The sequence below is a fragment of the Temnothorax longispinosus genome, chromosome 6, assembly GCF_030848805.1.
Source record: "Temnothorax longispinosus isolate EJ_2023e chromosome 6, Tlon_JGU_v1, whole genome shotgun sequence".
Lineage (NCBI taxonomy): Eukaryota > Metazoa > Arthropoda > Insecta > Hymenoptera > Formicidae > Temnothorax > Temnothorax longispinosus.
Window position 1 is genome coordinate 21,751,390 of NC_092363.1, and position 26,243 is coordinate 21,777,632.

Genomic DNA, 26,243 nt, shown 5'->3' on the forward strand with positions numbered 1-26,243 from the left:
AGCTAACCGTTATATATTAGAGAACTTTTGTAATATTTCATCTATTTTTCATTCGACTGCGACCTTTTACTCCTCGTGGTGATTTATTGTCCACTGTCGCGCGAAATGTCGCTAAATAATAATTATACTGGACAAGATTTAATATAGCTGTTAGAAAAGTAAATAATCCATAATATGTGTTATATTATGTGTAACTATCAATAATTTTACGTCAAATCTAGAATAATTAATTTGATATTTATTAAATCAATCATTATTTTTAAGCAATTTTATCATCATTTCTCATTGTTACAATTTCTCATCTCAAATTCGAATATATAGTCATTGAAAAAATTATAACAATCATAAGAGTTCATTACTATTTAAAATTTTAATAATATGTGCTTATTTTCAAATTTTAACTATTTTAGATTTAAATATTATGAAGAAATTATCATAAACAAGAGATTATTTGCAATCATTACAATATATAAGACAAATAAGAATTTTAATTATATTAGATATATATTACAATACACTCTCTATATAACTGCATCTAATGCAGTTAAAATAATCAAACGCACATAGATAATTAAATAAATAAATAATCATATTTATTGCTTCATCTATAATGTTGATTTAATCTACATCATATTTCTGCGTCAAATAGGAAAAGCAGAAATATGAAGAGATGGAAGATTTGGATATCTCACCTTCAAAACTGAGTCGTTTCATAAAAAAACTCGCCAGTCGAAAAATCGAAAAGAATTCGCATTTGCCGATAGATGAAGCAACAGGACTCGAGATAAAAATACCATCCAAGGAAATATTCAAAGAAGAGCGAGAAAAATATAAGAAAACCGAGAGCGTCGAAATTTCCAAGGCGGAAATAGCGCAAGACGTTGAACAGGAGAAGGCAATGGCGGAAGAGCCCTTGCCTTTGTTGGCGGAAGAGCCCTTGCCTTCGTCGGTGGAAGCGATTGTAGAATCTCTCCTGCAGGAAATTAGCAAGAGAAAGCGTAGAAAGAAGGCGCGGAAGAAGCGACTGATGCCCGTCATTTTCAGGCTAGCGAAGCCTTGTAAAGGTGTCTGCAAACCTGATATTTGCTGCCGCAGGACTACGCCTCGTTCTAGAAAATTAACTAGGTATTGTGTCCACGGATTTAATGTTAGTATGATAGATAGATTTCTCTTACAATTAGAAAAAGATTGTCTATAAAAATATTATTATACAAAAAAAACTTCTGACAGAAGTTTCCGCTATAAGCCGGCTCATAGATTGTATTAGGTAGTATTTAAAAATATCTCAATTTTTCCTTTTAATTCGTTTGTATGCTATGACTTTTTATAATTAGGCTAAAATTTATTAGTATTTAATAATTATGTCAAGATATATTTTACATATACAACGCCATTGTATACATAAACTTTTTATTAATTTTACATTTATTTTATAGTGTGTAACGCCATGCACAAAGTACTCTTTTCATTATATTACATTTCCGTCGCGTATTATATCCTCATTAAAAAGTTAACATATCGGATGGAGAAGCTGAGGAAACTCGAACATCGTTAAAATTGATAGAATCTTAGTGATTTTTTTAGATTTCCTGGATCACTGGAATTTGAATGACGCTCACTTAAATTCCGATCCAACTATCATTTATCTCTTTCTTTTTTTCTCAACTTTAAAATTCAAGAAAAAATATATTGAATTGCTGGCATTAGGTCTCCAGATCGAACAGTCAAAGATCGTGAGAAATGGAGTGAGATCGACAAGAAAATGAGATTGAAAGATGATGACATCGGAGCAAGATTGTCAATCAAGAAAAAATTGAGACAGAAGAAAAGGGAATGCTGGACGGAGCTTCTGCGCGTTCATAAGCGCAGGGAGCTAACTAGAAAGTACAGCGAGGAAGAAAAAATTCGTTTCCTTCAGAAAATGGCACCGCCTGAGGAATTCGCCGGCATGACGGAAAATGCGAGGAAAGCCAAAAAGGAGATCCAAGAAGCCAACATAGTAATGACAAAAGCAAGGAAATTCACGAAGAAAGCTTTGAAAAGCAAGTTAGTTCTCTCAGCTGGTTTTACATTTTTCATCAGAATTGGCACTTCGACTTTTATTTTTAGAATTTTATTTTCGGAAGATTTTGTCTTTTTTTAGTGTGCCCGAGAGCTTTCTATTTTTATCTTCGGCCTATTTAAATGCAATTGTTTATTTCGTTTAATCGATATTATTCCGAGCATTATTTGCTACTAATATTGGATAAACAGCGCTGGATCATAGTATAGAAACAATATTTAATACATTTGGGTGAAAATAGAACATCCCATTGAGTTCCCATCATTTTAAGAACCCGTACATTCGAAATGTGAATTTTTCGCCGTATTCTGTCCAATATTCGACGACCGATAATTTAGCTACGATATTTCCATACAGCGCTGCGGCTACGGAAAAATTTCGAGACACTCCAAGAGCTGGATCGCGAAGGGGTGAAGAGGATCTCGCCAAGGAGGTCGCGAGCACGACGAAGAGGATCCTTGTGGCACGGAAGGGAAGAAAGGTGTGTCGTACCGTCGTCACGACAGATCCTTGCGTTCCTCCTTGGGAGCCACCCTCGCTCGCGAAGGATCTGCAGACACTTTTCGGAGGTTTTCCGCCGGAATCGATCGAGAAAGAGACGAGACCCGACGTGGCTTGCATGGAGGAAATCGAAGCTGCTCGCGTTAGAGTTTATCCACGGATTTCCGACTTCCAGTCCATCGAGTAATGTTGCGTTATCCGAAGCGTGTCTACCTTTTCTTATATCAGTGCTACCTTCAAAGATTTTTCTTTCTTCAATAGAAGAAATAGCAATATCTCGCAAATAACGAATATTTTTTTCTTGATAAATATAATAATGAATTATATAATAATTATATAATAATTCAAATCATATAATGAATAATTTCTAATTACTTTTTTACAATTTTTGTCGAATTTTGCACAATTAATTGTAAATAGACTAATTAAGAATTCTAAATATTCAATATGATACTTGATGTAAGAGTACAAAAAATATCTGATATTATAAATAATTATGTTAAATAGTCATAGTTAAGTCTGTATGCAACAATATTGCGAATTTACTGTTATACTTATTCTTCGCTAGTAAATATTTTATGCGGATATCACATTATTTCATCATATATTTGTTTCAGTTCACATTGAAACTCGTATTCTTTACTTCTTCAAATAAATCACATATATATGTATCGTACATACCTACCTGTGTACATTTTTCCAATCCTTCGATTTTCCCTGTGATTTCTCTGCTGAAAAACCGGATCGCGCAAACTAACTTAATCCTATTCGCTCGAGGCTCTACACGGCGATACGTATTATCGTGAGTCGAAAGGGAACGACGGGAAATCCTCCCGGGTCTTCAGGGATTCGGGATGATAAATTCGCGTAGGAAGAGCTAACATTCAAGGCTCGATTCCGGTCGTAGAGCAAGACGACATTTCCGGTAGGACACCAACGGTAGTCCAGCTCGACTTCCGGCATTCCACTCTCGCGAGAACTTGCTTGCATACACATGCACGCATCAATCAGCGCGTATATATATGGCGACGTATGCAAAGCATTTCACACGGGCAAAAAGTTATAAGCGCTATCGTTTCGCGAATCGCACCTCCTTCACCGACAAATGTTTCCAGACGAAAGTTCGGCGTGCTTTAACGAAGGTTGAAATAGAAGTTTTCCCTCGCGCGCAATTTCAGTTCCCTTGAGAAGAAACGAGCGATTTAAGAAGGGATATATAATCAAACTGTATACTTTTCGTTAATCTATGAATTGTTTGACGCGTTCAAAGGGTGCGTTTCCTTAGTGAAAGTTTAAATGGGTAAGACCGCCTTTCGAAACTTTTTATTGCTTGATATCAAATACTTTGACGATTTTTTGTATCATTTCATCGTTTGTGTAAAATCATATTACTTCATTTCGCGAATAATAGCAGGAAACATGCCGTATGGCGCCTCCGACTCGTTATTTACAGATTGGTGTTGAAAAAATAGAGCTGACGTCTGGAAAACGGCTAGAAAGAAGTTTTATCAGTTAACTCAGGAGTAATATCCGAGTGGACAGGTTCCCTGGCGTCCGCAGAAAAATAATTGTTTCTACTTTGGCAAGTTTTCACATATTTCTCCGCCATTCAACACCCGATTGGCCACGGCTCGTATGCAAACATTTCGGAATATTTGCTAATATATATAATTATAATTATGTAATATTGTTTGGATATTACTTATACTTAACGAGACCGCATTTACTCGAGACCACGGGATTCGATATAATATAATTGCACATAATTTAGTTATATTAATTAAAAGGCGAAATTTCTCTCATGAAGTATTCATTGCAAAATTAATTATCATTGAGCTTTAAAGGCTTCTAGTTAATGTAATATTCTATTATAAACAATAATCTAATTTTCACCAGTGCGAAAATTCGAATTTTATGAATATTTCATAATGTAACTATATAATGCAACCTTCAGATTATGTGATAAATATATTATCGTATAACTCGAACGCGTGTACAAAACGGACATGATTTTCTCTCTCTCTGAAAATACGAATATGTACCGCTTTGTATATAATCGTACACAAAATTAAAGTTAACGGATCAGAATCTTTGGGGACGCTTTAAAAGGTGCGCGAATCAAGATGCACCCCAATAGAAATATTTTAGCAAGTTGGCGCGACGAACGTTGCATATTGCGACAAATTATTCACGTTGCAATTTCCAAGGGAAATCCCTGTGGCGCGCAAGCATGGCAACGCTCAGCGTGTCGCCAATCGGAAGTTGCCGTTTGCCGACGAAAAGGTAGAAAGGTGGAAATTTGGAAAAAAACGTCACACAAAATTTCGAGTAAAAGCGACGAATGTACGGACTTTTAGCCACGAAATCCATAGCCGAATCGTTTTCCAAAAGAATGAATTCACGAGAGCCACTTCTTGCAGAATAATCTTATCTAACAATTTTACATTATGTCAATACACGATTATATTAAAATTTATACCTGATTATCAACTTTTTGCACATATTTACGCGGTATTCGGTTCGCATGGCTAAAGAATTTAAACACAAGAAATAAGAACGCTATATAGAAGAACGACTATAGCGATTTCGCTTGATATTTCTGCGCGAGAAGTGACAAAAATAATAATTTATTAATAATTGCAAAAAAATGAGCACGAAAACACTAACTTAGAAATTGCATTTCTTGGGAAAATAAATTGGTACCTTATTAGCTATAATTTCAAGTTCAATGATTACCAATAATAGATCGGTAAATGCAATTATTAATATACGTGACACTTTTACGCCTCGTGCGTTATACATTTGCACAATTGTAACGCGGCATAGTCGTAAATTATTCGGCATTGCAATTTAATAACGCATTAATTAATCGTGAAGTACGTTTCCGACGCATTATGGTACTATTACATTCTAATTATCGAGGTAATCGAGCTACTTCAGCAGCATAATTTATGTCGGACATGCTATGGGATCATAAATTATATTTGAACTGACAGAGTGATTAGATCGATTCCGACATTGTGGAAGTTTAATTATCAATGTTTCTGGCATATTTCATGAAATAAAATTTCTTTTCAAACTTCTCTTTAAAGAGAGAACAATTATGCTTATAATTCAATTTCAATTAAATTCAATTTGCCAGTTGGGTCGAATTAAACCATCTCCTTTGTTAATTATTACGGGCGAAGAAAAAGATTACCTTAGATAAATTCAATTTATTCTAATAGTAGAAACGAAACCAAATACAAATTCTAGTCATCTTAAAAAAACCTAGATAACATCGTGGATTGCGTAAAAGCGATTCCCGTATGCAATTAAAATTGTAACTCCACTATTGCCACGTTCGCAGAAGCAAAATTTATTTCTCGATAATGGCATTATTCCTAATCAATAAAGCATGGTAAACTCATATTTTGGAATCTTTCGATGGCTTATCCGTTTCCGATAAATACGCGCGAATAATTGTCTAGGGGGCTTTTTCATCCTCCAATTATTGCTCTCGGACTCGTGTAAAATTAAACACCCGTTTCCGCGGCGGAATTTATCGGTCCGCGATAAATAATGAGCACGCCTAATGCCCGTAACAAATGTACACCCGTTAAATCAGCTTCTAGGATTAAATGGAAAATCGACCGATGTAACTCGCGGATATCGTTTGGTGCGCGGCCAATGTACTACAAGCTAAAACGAAACAATCGATTATTTTAATATTGCAGCACTATATGCTACGAGTCCCGTTGGAATTCAAAACAATTGTGTTATACCTGGGCCTACAAACGTTATACTTGCGAGCGAGTGAACGTGCGAGTTAACAGAGCGTATACAAGTAAATAAAAAACAAGATGAGAATGAAACATGCAAGAATGTAGGAAGTACGTACCTTCCAAGAATATAAAAGTTCCCATACAGAATAAAATATATTCAGTAAATAAATTAGAATAAATTTTCTAAAAGAAAAATTGATGTATGTAACGATCATTTATATTTTCTTGGATGTCAAATAAAACACAAAAACAATATTATTAAATATCTTTTTTTATAATTGTCTTAAACACTATTAATAAGTCAAATACTCTTTCTAGCAAATAAAAAATCTTTTTTTACTATTATTTCATCTAGATATGAGAGATACATATATATATAAGACACCACACTACGTGTTAATTATAAGAAAGAAAAAATATACAGGAAGAATCTTTTCTTAGTTAAAATTTAGTGTTTGAAATTATTCAATGCTTAAGAGTAGACGAAAGGATTAATAGGACATATAATGTTATCTGGATGATTATTTCCGAGATTATTTCCGTTCCGTTTCATTAAAACGAAACGACGAGAGCGAAAAACGTTAAGTAAAAATCTGGACTGGCTTCGCTGGGATTAGCTTGATGGCCGTCGGTGATAACCTTTGATTCGTCAGTGTCACTTTAGTAATTAATCTGGTTTAACCGCAGCAACGCTATTCTCTCTAGCTATCTGAAATCAACGAAAATTAGTTGGAAAGAATCTCAGAGAGAAAGAGAAATAACCGTTCCGCACAACGGGTAAGATGCGAATAATTGCATTGAAAGCAACTATTTATAATAAGAGTAAAAACTCGATAAATTTGTTTTATTCATCTTCTACCAATTTAATCGACAAACACATCATAAATATACTAGCCCTTATTAAAATTTGCATAATAAGAGGATTTCGAAAAAACGCTCGGCGAGAGCTTTTTAATTTCAAACTAATGCTAGCAAATTAAATATAGAATAAATCATGGAAATATAATGTTTGTTATATAAAACTTACTGTTATTATAATAAAAAATGAATGATGTGGCTCATTCAATCCTGATCAATAAATACAATCAACAAAACATTATAACAATATTTATATTAAAATTAAGTTAATAGATTTGTAAGCAATGTTAACAATTCTTTCATACTTCTCATTAATAAATAAACTGAAATAAATATACATACATAAAATTATATATGCAGATGTTAACAAATCAGAAAACGAGCTTTCGATTATTTTGCTATGTAAAATTTCGTACAAAATAATTAAAATTATTAAATGAAACATAATATAAAATAAAATACGAAATAATAAATTATATAATAATTATGTTAATTAAACGGGAAATAATGCATATGTATATATAACGATGAAACATGTCCGAAGGAACAAGACTATGATAATCTTGTTGAGAATATACAAATTTTACAATATTGAATTAAATTGTGCGATTTATGTTTCTAAATTATTATTGATTTTGGAATAATTATAAGAAAAAAAATTAAATTTAAAACTGTTATCTATTAATAATCAGTTTAAAAATAATATGAAGCAAAATTCAAAGAAATAACAAAAAAGTAATTCAATAATATTTGAATTGTTCGATAAATGTAGTACTTCTAGCTTTATTTTTCATATTTAATCAAGATCCTACGGAAAAGCATTCCGCCACGGACAATATGCGGAACAATTCAGTTTCTTTCACCTGCAGTGGCATCCTTGATCGCGAATGCACGGACGCGCCAGTGAGTGCCATAATCGATTTTAAATCGATGTCAAGCGTCATACTCGAATTTAACGATCAACGCGATGTCTTCTCCATGCAGATATACGATTTGCATAACATGCTGTACAAGATTTTTCATCGCCCGCGGCATGTTTATAGGTCCAAGTAATCCACTTAGGTGGGGAACACTTAGGTCAGCACTTAGAATAATTTCCAGGCAGGTATGGGGCAAAGCGCGAAGCTGAGATGCGCCGCTTAATGTCCTTCTTGCACGATCGTATCGTTGGAAGATCACTATACAGGGAAAATGATCTTTTTCACGAAAGCTCGTTTTATGTAATCAAAGAACCAACTGGTATTGAGATCGGATATTGCGTTTGCATACATAATTACTGTAATTGTCTTCAGACTGTATATCGATAAACAAATTCGTACGTAGATTAAAATCACTCATAATATAATTAATTGAATTTGATAAAAATATTATATATATAAATGTAGATGTCCTGACTGACTCACTCATCAACGCCCAGCTCAAACCCCTGAACCTAGAGACTTGAAATTTGGAGGGTGTATTCCTTTTATGACGTAAGCATCCACTAAGAAAGGATTTTTAGAAATTCAACCCCTAAGGGGGTGAAAAGGGGTAAAATGTGTTTTTTTCACTGACTGACTGACTGACTCATCAACGCCTAGCCCAAACCTCTGAACCGAATTTTCACCAAAAGTATATGAAATAGGGGTAGAATTTTCCGGGGAGTGCCACTATGTGTATAGTTTTTTGTTATCGATTTTCTGGAAACCGATTTTTTTAATTTTTCTTATTTTTTGAAAAATAATTGATCAAATCTCAACAAATTATAGATCAAATAGGGGTAGAATTTTCCGAGGAGTATTATGAAGTGTATAATTTTTCGTTACCGATCTTTTGGAAGCCGGTATCGAAATTTTTTAAAATAATTTTTTCCAAAAATATATGAAATAGGGGTAGAATTTTCAGGGGAGTCTGGAAACCGGGGTGAAAAGGGTTAAAATGTGTTTTCATGGATTCGTTAATATCTTTTAGGCTTGATGAGATAATTTTTATCAAATATATTCGTAAAGAAAAAGATAAAAATTAAAGAAAAGAAAAGAAAACATACTAAATCGATCGATAATAATGCGTACGCGATTTGCGGTGACGTCATGCATGTTGAACATAGTACACTAATATTTTTTTAAATGTAAGATTTCAAACTTCACTATAAAATTGTCAAAACCGTTATAGTGCGAATGGTTTAACATTACGAGGTTATAGAATATATTCGTAAAGAAAAAGATAAAAATTAAAGAAAAGAAAAGAAATTGTTCCAAATAAGGGAAAGAGAGAGAGAGAGAGACAGAGAGAGAGAGAGAAAGAGAGAGAGAGAGAGAGAGAAAGAGAGAGAGAGAGAGAAAATAAGGTATTTATAAAATAAAAAATATTATTTCAGTATGTTTAATTTATTTATATTTTATAAAATGCCTATATTATTGTTTTGTGAATATATTATTGTTTTTATGAATGTGTCAAACATTTTATATGTTTCTTATATATATAAATGTAGATGTCCTGACTGACTCACTCATCAACGCCCAGCTCAAACCCCTGAACCTAGAGACTTGAAATTTGGAGGGTGTATTTTGTTATCGATTTTCTGGAAACCGATTTTTTTAATTTTTCTTATTTTTTGAAAAATAATTGATCAAATCTCAACAAATTATAGATCAAATAGGGGTAGAATTTTCCGAGGAGTATTATGAAGTGTATAATTTTTCGTTACCGATCTTTTGGAAGCCGGTATCGAAATTTTTTAAAATATTTTTTCCAAAAATATATGAAATAGGGGTAGAATTTTCAGGGGAGTCTGGAAACCGGGGTGAAAAGGGTTAAAATGTGTTTTCATGGATTCGTTAATATCTTTTAGGCTTGATGAGATAATTTTTATCAAATATATTCGTAAAGAAAAAGATAAAAATTAAAGAAAAGAAAAGAAAACATACTAAATCGATCGATAATAATGCGTACGCGATTTGCGGTGACGTCATGCATGTTGAACATAGTACACTAATATTTTTTTAAATGTAAGATTTCAAACTTCACTATAAAATTGTCAAAACCGTTATAGTGCGAATGGTTTAACATTACGAGGTTATAGAATATATTCGTAAAGAAAAAGATAAAAATTAAAGAAAAGAAAAGAAATTGTTCCAAATAAGGGAAAGAGAGAGAGAGAGAGACAGAGAGAGAGAGAGAAAGAGAGAGAGAGAGAGAGAGAAAGAGAGAGAGAGAGAGAAAATAAGGTATTTATAAAATAAAAAATATTATTTCAGTATGTTTAATTTATTTATATTTTATAAAATGCCTATATTATTGTTTTGTGAATATATTATTGTTTTTATGAATGTGTCAAACATTTTATATGTTGTTTCACAATTTTGCAGTTTGTAATTGATTAAAGAAGCGTGAGAAAGAGAGAGAAGGGCGTATATTAAAAAAAAAAAAATATCTCACATTTTTCGACATTACATCGTGTTCGCAGTTATTCAGAGAGAGAGAGAGAGAGAGAGAGAGAGAGAGAGAGAGAGAGAGAGAGAGAGAGAGAGAGAGAGAGAAAATAAGGTATTTATAAAATAAAAAATATTATTTCAGTATGTTTAATTTATTTATATTTTATAAAATGCCTATATTATTGTTTTAGTATGTTTTAATTGCTTAATGTTTACATATTTTTTTTAAATCGGATTTATAAATTTATGTTTCTTTCGTATTGAAAGAGAGAGAGAGAGAGAGAGAGAGAGAGAGAGAGAGAGAGAGAGAGAGAGAGAATAGGAATGTGACTAAGTAAGGATACAATCATGAATGTGTCAAACATTTTATATGTTGTTTCACAATTTTGCAGTTTGTAATTAAAAAAAAATATCTCACATTTTTCGACATTACATCGTGTTCGCAGTTATTCAGAGAGAGAGAGAGATAGAGAGAGAGAAAGTGTGTGTGTATATTACAAAGTATCTTTCACGTTTATTTCATGTTTGCAGTTATTCAGGTAATAGAATTGTTTTTGCTTTAGTTATATAGTTTCACAATACTGCTTATATTATCAATCTGAGCAGTTATTCAAGTAATAAGATCGTTTTTGCTTCAATTGTTCAGTTTTTGCTTTAGTTATATAGTTTCACAATACTGCTTATATTATCAATCTGAGCAGTTATTCAAGTAATAAGATCGTTTTTGCTTGAATTGTACAGTTGGATCGTTTTTGCTTTAATTGTACAGTTTAATACTAATTATAAACTGTTATTTGATCTATTTAAAGCAGTAAAACGCATTAAATACTGCTTATTTTATTATTTTTTATGGAAATTGGAAGAGGATGCAAAACGGCTTTAAGGATTTTTTTATTAAAATCTAATACAGTTTATTATTTTTTAAGTCGGTATGGCATATGAGTTTTTAAATGTTAATGGAGAGATGGTGCCTCACACTATTGTCCCGATCACAGGGGATGGAGCTTGCCTGTTCCGATCTCTCTCATATCTTATGTATTACAATCAGTTAATGGCTAGCGATGTGCGTGAACTAATCGTGAAACATGTGGTGGATAATTGGGAGGAATTTTCCATTATGTCTCACGACAGCAAGGGGGACAATTATACCAGCTCTGCTGAATATCTCGCTCACATGTCTCAACCATTTACTTATGGTGGTTTATGCGAGTTGGTGATAATATGAGAAGTAGTATAATAGGGCTTAAGGCGAAGGTCTACTATAAAAAAACCTAACGCGCCAATAGGTGGAACCTCAAGGGTGGTGTGGAAGTCCACCATTTTAATATAATAATGTAAAACCAAACTGTTTGTCTGTCTGTCCGCAAAATATTAATGGACCGAATCTGAAAGAATTGTATATGAAATAAGGAGAGAATTTTCCGGGGATTGCTATAATGTGGTTAATTTATCGTTATCGATCTTTTTGGAAAACGGTAATTAATGGGTGAGTTTAGGGAGAGGAGAATAGATTTTGATGCCGCGCTTTAAATCAGATTTAAATTAAAAATTGTTTATATATAAGATACATAGATATTTTTATATTTTTTGAATTATATCTTATATAATATATAATTAATATACAAATAGATATATATCTATAAATAGATCTATATATAAATAATTTTTAATTGTAAGCTTAAATGTTTAATCCATGAACACAAAAAATATCACATTATACAAAAAATATCGTATACAAAGAAGTTTTATAAATTAAACAAATAAAAATTGTATGAGAGCTAATAATATAGTGAGTCAGCGGGGGGATTAGCTTTGAGGCCCGCGCGAAGCGCGGGCCGAAAAGCTGATTGGCGGGGGAATAGCTTTGAGGCCCGCGCGAAGCGCGGGCCGAAAAGCTAGTATTATATAAAAGTAAGTTGTTGGTATACAAGTACAAGTTAATAATAAATAAGAAAAAATTATACAAAAATTTCGTCAAAATTGCACAATATTTATATATAAGTTGCTCAGTTGCGTGATAACTTGGCTATGCAATAGTATAATAATTATATGATATATAATTGTATATATTGGTGCTAATTGTATACGTCTATGGTACTAATGCATTTCTTTAGTTTAGACAAAGACCAAAAGTCAGCATGTCTCTACAATTTGTACATTTCCGCGTGTGTTTGTTCCGCACGAAAACAAATATATTTCAGAAATTATGTAAATCGTGTACAGAAAAGCGCGGTGGTCGTTAGGATCTAAAACGCGATGCGCAGCACTAATATAAAATCGATTACCGTGTGGTTGCTATTTCTCATAACATCAGAGAATACCACAGATGGAAAAAAGTAGCATCCGCATATCATTTCCGCAGTATGCAAGATTCTTCCTGCATTTTCGTGAATGCGCTACACAATACCTTCACTGATGTAGTTAGATGGATCAATAAATATATATATATATATACATATATGTATATATATATTCTTTTTTCTAAAATAATACAATCTACTGCTGAATTAAAAAATTTATCTTTGAATAATCATGATAATATCTGGATTATTTTAAATATTATTATATTAAAATTTTAACGATATAATTTAAAAGTAAAGATATTGTTTCATTAGAATTAATTTTGCATCAAGATAATGTAAAACGTCTGCATTATTTTTTCCTTTAAATAAATAATCGCGAAATAGCAGGGATTTCATGTGTAAATAAAATAACGAATAAATAAAATACCGCGTGATGAATGCATCGATCCAAGAAAATACTTCAATAATGTTAAATTCTCGCACTTATGAATAATCTATCATTTATTCAGTAAAGTGATGGTATCAAGTGCGATTATCATCACGGGAATCGATCTTTTTCATCGATTAATGGAAATGCATTTTCCAGGGACTGATGACATCCGATATTATCGCTCGTACGCCGTGATAAATCGCAATTATCGTAATTAGATAGGTTTCGATGCACATAAATTAACGAACTTACTAATTCTCGCTATTTGTTATTTTTCTTTATTTCGGTCTTCATTACTCACATTTTAATAATAAAAATGGTAATAGTAAGATTAAATTTGCCGATTTTTATATTTATAAATAAAATATATAATATTATTTTAACTTTTTATTTTTTTTATTTATAATAAAATAATATATTATTTTTTTCACTGCAAAAGTATAAAATATAAAAAAAGTAATAAAGTAATAACTTTGTCATAATTTTACGACATATATGATTTAAAAAAAAAACAATTCACGCTTTATACGTTTCGCGTCATCATGTAAATTATTAAGCAAAGAGTGTATCATTATTTAACACTTTAATTTATCAAATATGCAATCGTTTCTGCAGTGACCTCATCGAACTCGCGAATCAGGATAAGAGAGATGGGATAATGAGAGTTTGAGGTTTGTCCGAAAATTTCTATGCCGTCACAACCGTGAGATTTATTGTTAGTGACAATGAGAACCCGACGACGTTCTCGGCTGCGCTGAGATAGAAAACTTCGCGAAAGTACGAAACTGGAACACGGAGATAGGTAATTAAAAAGTCGATCTCGGTTATCGTTCTTCTCAACCGCGCTGTGGAAGAGCTGATAAGGGCTGCGGTGCGGTCGTCGAAGGTGAGACAAGCAGGCACGAAAGTTGAAAGAGATCGAGAAAATGAGAGAAGATGAATAAGATAAGAAGCAGAAAGATTGTTTCACACTCTTGTGCTACTTGTATACTTTCTAACTATACCAGTATACTTAGAAATTTTACATTTTATATTGAATTACGAACGTTAAACTATTTATATTATATCATGAAATAAGTGATATAATGATAGACAATTCAGAGAAAAAACAAAATAATAAAAAATAAAGGAATAAATTAAGAAAGAAATAAAATTAAAATATATAAAGATCTACCTACTTATTGTAATATAAAATCTCTTTCTCTCTTTTTTATTCGTATAAAAACCAGTAATTATCATTTAAATATTCTGTAGTCATAATATTTGAAAAATCTCGCTTTAAACGTTATAAGAAATGCAAAGAAATTAATCTGATCAAGATAAACGGTAACATCCAGTTATATGGCTGCAACAGTAAATGACGATATGATTTATGGTGAACGGTGGTGCGAGGTGCAGTGGAATACACGCATTTAAATTGCAAATTCTAGATTCATATAGCAGTTACACGCGGCGGATCGGAACTTAAAATTATTATACTGAATGTCCCAAGAGCCGTGCTATGTCCTTTCAATGAGAGATTGGCGCATAAATCGGATCGATCTAAAATCTCCCTAGAACGAGATTATCTAGGCATTCGTCGCGCGTCATTTACTCGAACTCCGCAAAAGTATCGTTCACGTAGAATCAGATTTCATCCCTGTCGACGTTCCATTTCGGATTCGGTTCGTATATGCAGTACCGATTGAATGAAACGGGACTTCCATTCGCGCGAATGGTAGCAACAAATCGATTGGTTAGTTCCCTCTTTTTCTGCGATTTTTTTTCTCCTTTTTGGAAATATGTCGAGCGAATCAACTACACAACTGCTCGAGCGGTGCGCGAAACTGAATTTACCGTGCGCAAGGTAAGCGATTTCGTAGATATTATAGTAGTCGCTCGGGCAGCGCATGCAGGTAGCGCGATATTGCTGCGCTTGTGTTAAAACAATCGTTAACCGCATTAAAACGGAACACGCGTTTGCAGCGACATGCGCAACAGTCCAGATTATTGATACGCAATTATCCAGATTATCGATGCGATAATTGTACCGACGCGAGTCGAATTCGCGGATATTAGTCATGCCGGCCGGCTATATAGGATTAGTCCTTTAATCCTTTCGCTTTTAACGGGCAGTAGATATTCTCCGCATAATATTATCGTAATTATAATTCGTATTGGTACCGTAATGGATGTTTAATACTTATGTACACTTTGATAATACCTATTGTAAGCAATTTACACACCGGAGAGATAAGCGTACATAAAATACAACGTGGAGAAACATTGAATTACGTATAAAAAAGACATGTTCAATCATTGAATTAGGCAAAAATTTGTTTCGACATACTTCGGATATATGATGCAACGCTATAATCCAAAGCGTATCGTATTAATATTTTGCTAAGTTTCACATGTGCTCAAATGCATGCGCGTACATAAATGCTACACTATACGCCTTCGTAATTTCTTGTGAGTAAACTAACATAATTTCCGTAAAGAATAGATCCGTCTGTTTATAATTTTGATATATAGAATGTTCTCCGAAAGAGACTTTGTTTCAAAGTTAAGAAGTTTGGTGACTAAGCTTGAAATTAAACTTCCGGTGAAATAATGTCTGATTCTCTGAGTCTGAATGTCTAAAGTTGAACCTAACTGAAAAATTAACTCTTACTGTAACGGCATCAATGAGTACTTGCACGTTAGATAATCGTCAAAAAGTATATGTTGACTAACTAAAAGTTCGATTATCTCCAATGTATAAACTGCTTACGATATTAGACTGAAATCTAACGTAAAACAGTAATTTGAATAAAGTTTCGGCCGCGACAGAGAGACAGGGTTCATCGTCCGCTTTGAACGTAAATGGAATCGAGAAAAAAGGGGCGAGTTTGACACGGGCCTTGTTATCTGCGAGACGAGACGCAAGGCATACGTCTCCCTTTACTATACGGCGGTCGTTTTATCTAAAGTGTCACCCCCCCCCCCTTCCTCGTATATAGAAAGACATCGTCCCGGACACTTTCACGTGGCAGACAGCGCGCAAAAACCAGACACGACGGACGGGTCCCGCACCCGCATGAGCCCGGAATGCATGAAAAATGCAACCGCGTGTACAGCATTGAAATCCCACCGAAACTGCACGAGCCCGATACAACTTATCGAAAATTTAGAAAGAACTCGACGCTCCTCTCGCGGAATAACAAAACACGCGCTGTTGATACGCGGATCATGAATAAAAGAAACGCGTGAAATCAAAAGCGCGATTGAAAGCCACGGAAGGCTATAAAAGGATGTTTTATTAAGAACACGCGAAGGGATCTCGCATTACGTCGCTTCTTATGCTACACTTCTTCAAGCTAATCTGAATTAATTACTCAGCTTTTAATTTGCGTCTACGTAGATGTAAACAAACCGACGTGCGACGCGGACGGAGAGATGCGTCGAGTAAGCAACAATAATTCAAGTGGCAGCCCTGCGATGAAAAATCGAGCGAACTACGCGGATCGTGACTAGCATGTGGATCCCGCTTCTCGTCGCCTTCTCCGACTATAACACGACCGTACGTCCTTGTCAGCGACATATTCACTTTAGTCAAGACCGGGATCTTGCCGCTGACAATGCTTTATGGAGCCGCGCAAAGCGCAGTGCACAGCTCCCGCTGTGAACCGACGTCGCCGACGTTGTCGTCGTCACCGTCGGCTCTTTGTTCGCCGAACGCCGTAAATGCGGCCGTAAAACCGGCCTAGAATTTACGAGGGCGAGGATGTATGCGCGCGAGGGGTGGCAATCGTCGCCCCTTCTCCGTGATATTGCTCGTTCGCCCATCGGCATTTATTCTCATTGTGATGCTACACAAGCCAGTAATCTACGCTTTGAAAATGTCATCGCTAAGCCATCGTTAAACGCATGATTTCTTAATGTCTGTAACTTTGACAAAGTACAGTCCGTTTTGAGTAATCTACTTAAAAAGAATAACCCTAAAATCTCGCTCCTATCCACGGATTCATTCAACAGTTACTTTTCCCGAAAAAAAAGTCTATATAATTACCGATAGTTCTGAATTCTATTAAAGTTAAAAGTTTTCATATATGTACATATATGCTAGATTTCAAGAATGCAGATCATTCACATATTAAAATAAAAGAATTTTAAATTTGCATAATTTTCTATAATATCTTTCTCTTTCTATCTCCCTCTCTCTCTTTAAAGTATATTATGGAAATATCGCATTTAGTTAAAATAAACTTTATATTTGCAAAGTATCTGAAGAGGAAAAAGAACCAGAATTTCTAATAGCAAGTCAAAATAACTACCCTCACTAGACTCAGCTTCATTTTAACCCCCGAAAACGACCACGGCCATTTATTTCCAATGCCACCATATGGCAAGGCTTAATACAATTTCATATAAATGGCGCTGAGCAAATGTGCATGCATCGTGCAATATCTACTCTCGAACGGAGAGCGGAAACTTTATGTAAAACGATCGGATGCGAAAGTGCGCTTCCGGTAACTTCGACTTTCTAGATCGCTTTAGCTTTTTCACTGTCGTATCTTCTTTTATTCGGTCCATTTAGCAATACTCTCACAACGATAATCCTTCATGAGGAGTTTCGTAAACAATTTTTATATAGAAAGGAGAATTTTGGTAATGTAAGAAATAAAAATTATCTTTATTTTTTTTTAAATAAAACAATATCTTTCCTGTTCTGCATCAATAATCACGCTTTTTTTAAGTTTTTAAATCGCGTGAAATAGAGTTCAAATGCGACACACGTATTTCTGATAAGCGTTTAGTTATACTTGATATGGTTTGTATTTCGGATGGCAAGTTACAATTCATAATTTTAAGCACGTACGCTGAACTGGTGGTATTACACAAAGCCCAATTTAACTAAAACGGAAATATGTTTTCATGTTAAAATCCAATTCTGAGTGGCAAAACCAAGATTTTCTTTAATATAAAGTATATAAAAAATTATTTTTTTTTGTTTTTTTATTATATATTAAATATAACAATTATTATATATTTTATATAATAAATATAAGTTTCATAAATAATGTAATTATTTTTATTAATTGTCATTTTTATAAAATATTTTTTTTAGTTCTCTCTCTCTCTCTCTCTCTCTTCCCGATATACTGTGTTAATATTTATTAAATATTAGGGCGGTGCTTACGGAGGACCGCTGCACGGGAGGCTCCAATAGAATTAAATAAATTATTCTACTTCTCTAACAGTCTCGTTTCTTCACTAGAGATTCGATCGTTGCAAAAGTTTCGTCTGTAAACTTTAGCTACATAAGTTGAACACTTGCAACGTAAGAGCCAAGCTTGGCTGCCAGATACCATGCTCGCCTTTTTACCTCACTTACTTTCTGAAGACTCGGGTCAGTCGCAATGAGTATTCTTCACATGACCAATAAGCTTCGAAACTCACCTGCAACATAAAAACAGATAGAAACTCGGTTAGTTTGGCAAATAATACATCGAGTAATAATATGATATTTTAGAATATTTAATTAAATTTTAGAGAATTATTAATACTTCTGCAAATTTTAGCTATCCTATTATATAAATATGACAATTTAAATTTTAAATATTCTGTTTAATTACAAAATATATTGACAGGATCACGATAACTTATTTCTTGTTAGTTTAATAAAATGATTTATTTTGCCACTATCAAAAGTTATCGCAACTTTAATTTCCCCCTTAATTTTTTTCTCATGTGAAAAAGTTTTATTTATTATTACTGGATTGCTAAAACGTACTTTTGGCAAAAATTAATTTGCAGAGCTTGTTCGCAACACAAAAATAAGAAATTTTAATTAAACGCATCAACATGTTTCCTGCATTTTAATTTTACAGTTTCCGGCGTGCATTCGCTGGTGCATCACTTAAAACTCGATGGTGTGACGCAGCGCCGAGTAATGTATACTCATTAAATATTCAACAAGGCCTTCTTAATGACTGTAAAAGCCGGAGCACTCTGCACTTCGATCCCTAAGATAAACGTCTTCTTAAAATGCGTCTGCTTTAAATGCGCCGACATCTCTTTATCTCTTCCTCCCTTCACTTTTACATTTCTTTAAAAGGAGTTCTGCCTCGCAACGATAACGACACTGACGAATATTGTTTCACAAAACTTGCGTGTTTACTTGTACTTTACATTAAACGTGCTCGAGCAAACATTATCCTGCTTTGAATATTTATGCGAGCAAAAGAGACTCTTGCCGGTTTTATTCGTGTTGCGCTTGGATAGAGGATGCCGGAATATTTCGCGTATTTCATAATATTGTATTTATTCATCTATTTGTCCATTGAATGTGCGAAATATGGCAAAACAATAACTCTTGTTTTCATATTCTCTGTTATATTTTTCACTATGATATTATTGATATACAATACTTTCGCGCTGTTAAGAAGTTTTTTTATCAACGCGTATTTACTCTGCAATAAGCTTTAATTAAGTATCTTCAATAAAGTAAGGTAGTAATAACATATTAAATATAATTCACATATCCTACAATAAAATACTAAATAAAGTTTATGTCACCATCACACGTAACTACATATTATACAAGATTATGTATTTTAAATGAGAAATTGCAATATTAATTATTCATATTGCAAAACACAAACAGACTTGTTTGCGATTTAACTCAAATCAGAAACTTTTACTTCGCCCGTAAACAAAATTTTTAGTGTTGTTTGCGATTTGTGTGTGTGATTCATAATATAATATTTTGCTTAAAAACATAATAAAATTTGAATAAATCTGTTTTTCGCACGTGAATTGGAATAAAGTAACATCATTTGGAAAAATAAATATAATTGTGCTTTTCGGATAGACTGTTTCCCAAATAATGCCAAGCAATTACGCAGTTACGTTCACGTTAAGTAATCAGCGGCAATATGGCAAGAACCCGTGCGACAATTTATGGAATAGATAATTTCGGGATTTGCCTGCAAGTTATTACGTTCTCATTAGCGTCCCGCGCAAGTTGCTTATGCTCGCGTTTGACTGATTAACAGTCGTCGACGTCACAACCATTGGCAATGGTCGTGATTAGTCGCGATTCATTTCCATAACGACGACGGTGCATATATGCATAGACAAATCGAACCAATCTTTGCGTTTGGTCGCATTACCTGGGCATTGATAAGCGTGCAATAATGCAATCCATGCATGAATAGTTATCGTGAGTAGACAAAGAAAATATACGCGTGTATAACGTTTTAAAATAAAACTTTAAAGTAAAACCGTGAATTCGGAACAAACGTAGGTGATAATCGTATCTTTCGGCGAATTGAAAATGCCACGCGTGCCGCCGTGAATTGTCGATGCGAATCAGGTTTGTTGATTTAATCGAGATAATTAGATTGTTAGTTCATTTGTTAAATAAAACGATCTGCTTGCTATTCGATAGCCACAAAATTTCTGTGGATGGAATCGATTTTATTAAAGTTGAAATTAGTTTAAAATGTAATATAAACATCAAAAAGTAAAAAAATTTTCCAGTTGTAATCAAGACAATTAATTTTAAAGTTTTTAATTAATCAAAATAATAGCCGTACACATGTGTTTACTTTTTATCAGCGATGTTTTGGATTGTCTTAATTTTTATCGTTAAACGTCTAAAAAATACAACATTTCGTATACCTATTCCAGATATACAATAACCATTTTTTGTGTTGATATTTTGTATCATGCGAGATAATTTGTCGTAAAATATTATCGCAGATATATATAGACTAAGAAAATTTAGATTTAAAAAATCTAAATACAGTATATACCATATCTATATTAAAGGATTTAATGTGTAATAATGAATTTGTCGTGTTGATAGCGGCATCAAAAAGCGCAACGTGGAAGTTCCCGTTGGCGAAACTGCGGACTGGCCCTTCACGAAATGATACCGCCAGGATCCGTTAATTTTGGTCCACGAAATTTCACGAGATTCCAACTCAAACAAACTTTGACATGGGACTCCCATTTCGCGCGTAGTCACGGCGCTATATTACGAAGCGTACCCGAAAGTAATAACGCCACGTCGGAATTTTGTGCTGCCGGCGCAACGCAAGCGACGCACCGCAGAAGCCGCATTATCCGCAGGAGATCGCGTCAAACTGTCCTCATCTATATTAAATATATGACCCATATTGGTTTCTCCGAGTTGCCAATTATTTATCTTTAAGTCTCGCTGGCATTAATATGTAAAACGTTACTGATATTTACGCAATCAATAATTTAATATCAAAGATTTTGTTTGAATAGCATATGTGAATAGTCCGATGCACTTTACATGTCGAGGGAAGCCGCACGCGGTGTACGAACGAATAATGCGACTGTAAACATATCGATTCGTTGACGCATTTTCATTTTATTTTGCATTTTGCAGATATGAGAGAGTAGATTCAGTGCAATATTTACGAATTAAATTAATTGTTCGCTGTTCGTTATAGGGAAATTAAAAATCTTTATTGTCATTACGCAATTAACTGACATTGTCAAGTTCTGCATTACATCCGTATCACGTTATTACGCTGCGTCGCATTATGTTCATATTAAATTGAGCAAAAATTAGTCGTAATATTTCAAAATATTTCAAAAAGCGTGCACACACGTGCAGCAATCGCCACGCGTTTGTCATGGGTGGTGTACAGAAATAAAAGTCAACCATGTTTCATCTTTATCGAGAATGCTCGCTTCCATTCGGAACGTACCTCCATTATTCTTATACCACTCGTTATAATACGTCACGGTACAAATTCGGATTGGGACAAATGTTGGGGTGTGGTGTTGCAACCCGTAATACTAACAGGGGGTGCGTTAATGCGGGTCCGACAGTAATAAAAATACGTAGGGCGTCCCTTCGACCTTTCTGCCTTTTGCCTCCTTTCTCTGCCCTTCCGTTAATTTCATCAAATAGGACAGAGGAGGAAAAGCCCGGGAAACTGGATCGTTTGTGCAATTTAGGTGGGTATATGTACCGTCTCATTTGAGTAAAAAGCTCTATTTTCTTACAAAATGAATTTAAATACTTAAAATGAAATCACAGTTAAATGCTACTACAATGATTTTGAGAGAAATAATATTGTTTAATAGAACGCTTATTGTTTTAACAATTAATTAGATACATTTATCGATTTTTTGGTGTTGAATTTTGTTTTAATTAAAATACCTTTACAATTACGATTTCTATTATTCTTAAATTTTCAGCGCACGCGGCATGTAACTTTATTCTTGAATGACTCATTTATCGCGAGGCAAGTATTCCCTTGGTAAGAAAATGCTCACAGCTTTCAACTACCGTAGTTAAACCGATAATCGATCTACCGATAATTACTCAATATAGTTCGATTCGAATTTATAACGCGCAAATGTCACAGCAATTAAAGTAAACGCGGCAGTGAGATATGAAGCCCTCTCCAAAATATTTCGTGCAGTTGATTTCTGCGAGTGCATGAGAGTTACAAACTCAGCTCTTTAATTATAACTCTTAATTGTAGAACTTTCTATCATGATGCTCCTGCCCCTGCGGATAATTCTGACTTTCGTTATTTGCCCGCTTCAAGTGATACACCATTCAAAAGCTATAATACAATCCACATTTAAGAGTTCCAAGTAACATTTCATTATATTCTCCGATTTGCTTTAGTAAGTGCCTTAACGTGTTTCCATCATACTTTTCCGAAATATCTCGGCAACAATTTTTATCTTGTTCTAAATGTCTCAAATTAATCATTAAAAAAATTACTGTTTCTATTTGCAAGAAGTTATATGAATATTTTTAAGAAACACATGTAAAGATATCTTCTCCTCGAGGATTTCTTCTCAAATCGAATTTTCTAAATTAATCTTACTCTCTTTGCCAATGCATGATTTAATGTGAAAATAAATCAAAATAATTTCTACTAGCAAGTTAATCCACAGATCAATCATCCTCATAATCTATACTCGTAAAATAAAATATCGGAATTATAAAACGAGAGAAAAATAAAAAAGAAGTTATTCCCTGAAAATTCGTTCAAGTACAGCGAATTAGGTGGTATAATTGTTTCTTTCCTACAGAAATAATATTTCAATAAAAAGAATAGAATATCTTTGATAAAATATATTTTTTGGTTTTTGTATTGTCAGCCTCGATATAATCATAGACAAAATATTAGTATACACTTCACATGTGCAATCCACATTTACTGATAAAATTATCACAGTTTTCATCAAGCACAAAAATTCATGTAACATTCTACACAACTAGCTATACAAATAAAACATTATAATACATTTGTCCAACAAAAAATTGCAATTAAGATAGCATTATATTTTATTGTCACTGATATAATTTTAACTTCAAAATTCTTTTCCCTGTTATTCAAAAAATGCACAATATAAATATTAAATTGGAACAAATTACGAAGCAGGCGTAAATGGAAAGTCAAAGATTTTTCTAAACTCGTTAAAAATAACCCTCGCGTTAGTGCGCTAATTTGTAAGATCATCCACGTTTCCAGAAAGTTCCCGAGAACAACTTTACTTTGATAGTTCAAAACTTTATCTCGGCCGCAACTTTTCCCATTTTATTACGAGACCTTTTTATCAAGTTAATAGCGTCTCAAAGCTCGTTAATACAACCTGGTACTAGCATATTTAATTCCAATCCTCTTTGAAAAAAGGCAGCTTCTGTTAGCAAAAAATTGCTCGCTATCTCGCGGAATCACATCTCTGCAATGTGCAGACATATATTATAAAACGCGAGAAATGTAACTGGTTTTCACTTATTTACTTATTGTTAGTTTCTCTTTAATTTCATTTGTGGTCGTTTTTTTAAATTACCACGATGATGTGCTACAAGAGTCGACAGAATTAAAAATGCTTTGCAATTTGTTAAACCATATATATATATTTCTATCGCATTTTACGTTGACATCATTATAGCTCTTATCCATATTTAATAATACTGGTGAGGCATGAAAATGCCCTACTGAGCAGAGCACCTGATCTGTGTTTCCATAACAAGTTAAGCTTTGACGTCTTGATGATTTATGACGACGAAGAGCAATTTTTCATCCGAGTTGCGTTGAACCTTGTGGTCCGCCCGGTACGTCATATTTTGCCACTGCTTGTTTGTCTTCGAGAAATGCGTGGGATGGACAAGGTAAACTTGGGAATATCCATGACGTCTTCAAGATGCGGGAATATTGAAAACGGAGATGTAAGAGATGTATAATATTAATTTTGAATTCACGTAAAATGCATGTAATATATGGAGATGTTTTTATCGTAATTTGTCTTTTTCAATAGGATATCAACGGGGATATCTGGCCACAAAAATAAAATTCTTCCCGCGGTTTTACGACACCTTGCAATTTCATTTTGAATAATGTAGGCAAATTGCCACGATAACTCGTTAGTTTTGCTGCTGCGCGAGGAGCTTCGTAATATCGGCCATGTTATGAGCGCATTGGAGGCTCGGCGTGTACAGGGTGTCTCGTAAGACCCGGTTTTTAATATCGCATTATCTCCGTAACGAGCGCTCGATAAGCGCTCGACGAAGAAAGAGTCCGTTCCGAATTAGATCAGAAAGATGATTTTGCTGCTAAAGTCTGATATTTAATGAGCGTCCTGTATAAGAGCGATCGATATCAGTGTAACGCGGTGACAATAAATAATACTAAAAGCTTCGATGTATATATTAGCAAAATATAATAAATGTTCGTGCAATCTGACAAAGTCAACGCTCCTAAAATATTTTGTAAAAGTGTCTGCCTAATGATGCTGATAAAATAATAAATTTGTAAAATAATAAATTGAACTTTTTATTAAATCTGATTAATTTCCTTCTCATTTCACTCATGCACAAATTCCTAGTTGTCAAAATATATACATGCAGTTGACAAGCACTAAGTTATCAAAGATTTATCGATTTCAATTTCAGTCGTTTTCGTCAAAATAGCACCCGTTAAAATGGGTGTTTGTTTAGTCAAATTGATTGCAATGCTGATTGATATATCGAATGTTTCGACAGCTAACAGCCATAATATTGGAATGACTAAAATGGCAGGCAATCAAAATTCTATGAAATATACTTGAACGCAATATGAAAAGACAAAGCTAATATTTCGTAAAATTTCAAATAATATCCTCTTTGGTAAATTCTTTTTTATGTATAATTGTTATTATGTAAGTAAAAAAATAAGCTAAATAAATACATTTTTAAATAAAATGTGCATTAAAATAAACAGATTGTTAATAAATAATAATATTAAATTGTTTATGCTTATTAATGATTGTTTATTTTGATTGCTGTGTGTATCAACACTTGTTTGTAGTTTTATGCGACAGCAACACACTGCACTAAACGACGTCGAAACTTCGGTAGTAAGTAGCGCGAGTGTATCAAGTGTCAGACACAATTACGTGCAGGAGTTGCGAGTATCGGTCCGTAATTGCTGAGAATCTCTATTCGCGATAACCTGTTGGACTTCGATTAAAGGCTTTACAGCAATCCTAAACTGAGACCTTTGATGTTGCACTCACAAACGCATAGAAGTACAAGCGTTATACTCTTCTATGCGTAAATAAAAATTCTGCATTTTGCAATAAATAATGCGAATTTCAAATTTTATTAACTTTATGCATGTAATGACGCATTAAGATTTCTTATATATATATTTCATAATATATACTAATCAATGTTCAAATTATATAGTGTGTAAAGATAGTATATAAATAAATCCTTATTCGTAAGTTTTCATTTCTCAAACTATTCCATTTCTTTACTCAAGATCAATTACTAAATATATACCTAAAAGCAATATTAATTAATAATCTGCGACAAAAATTAAAAATAGTAGAAGACTTAATTTAATTCAAATTAATTTATCGCGTGAAATTTTAAATAATTAACATTCAAAACATGCA

The 26,243-nt window shown here is 33.5% G+C and overlaps 2 protein-coding genes and 1 long non-coding RNA gene across 6 annotated transcripts in view; 1 reads left to right on the top strand and 2 right to left on the bottom strand.

The window, feature by feature from the left end:
- LOC139814096 (furin-like protease 1) overlaps nucleotides 1–26,243 on the bottom strand; it is a 226,583-nt gene that overhangs the window by 67,978 nt on the left and 132,362 nt on the right. The gene's annotated exons all lie outside the window — the stretch shown is intronic.
- On the top strand, nucleotides 649–3,026 carry LOC139815154 (uncharacterized). The gene is made up of 3 exons (XM_071781824.1): nucleotides 649–1,125; nucleotides 1,708–2,046; nucleotides 2,420–3,026. Exons 1-3 carry the CDS (start codon nucleotides 671–673, stop codon nucleotides 2,748–2,750), a joined length of 1,125 nt encoding a protein of 374 aa, XP_071637925.1. The 5' UTR covers nucleotides 649–670; the 3' UTR covers nucleotides 2,751–3,026.
- The window catches only part of LOC139814097 (uncharacterized), a 108,080-nt gene continuing 88,452 nt past the window's right edge, over nucleotides 6,616–26,243 (bottom strand). Inside the window, exons 2-3 of the long non-coding RNA XR_011732333.1 lie at nucleotides 18,679–18,752; nucleotides 6,616–7,036 (exon numbers count right to left, since the gene is read on the bottom strand). This is a non-coding gene — a long non-coding RNA (uncharacterized lncRNA). The remainder of the gene's footprint in view (nucleotides 7,037–18,678; nucleotides 18,753–26,243) is intronic.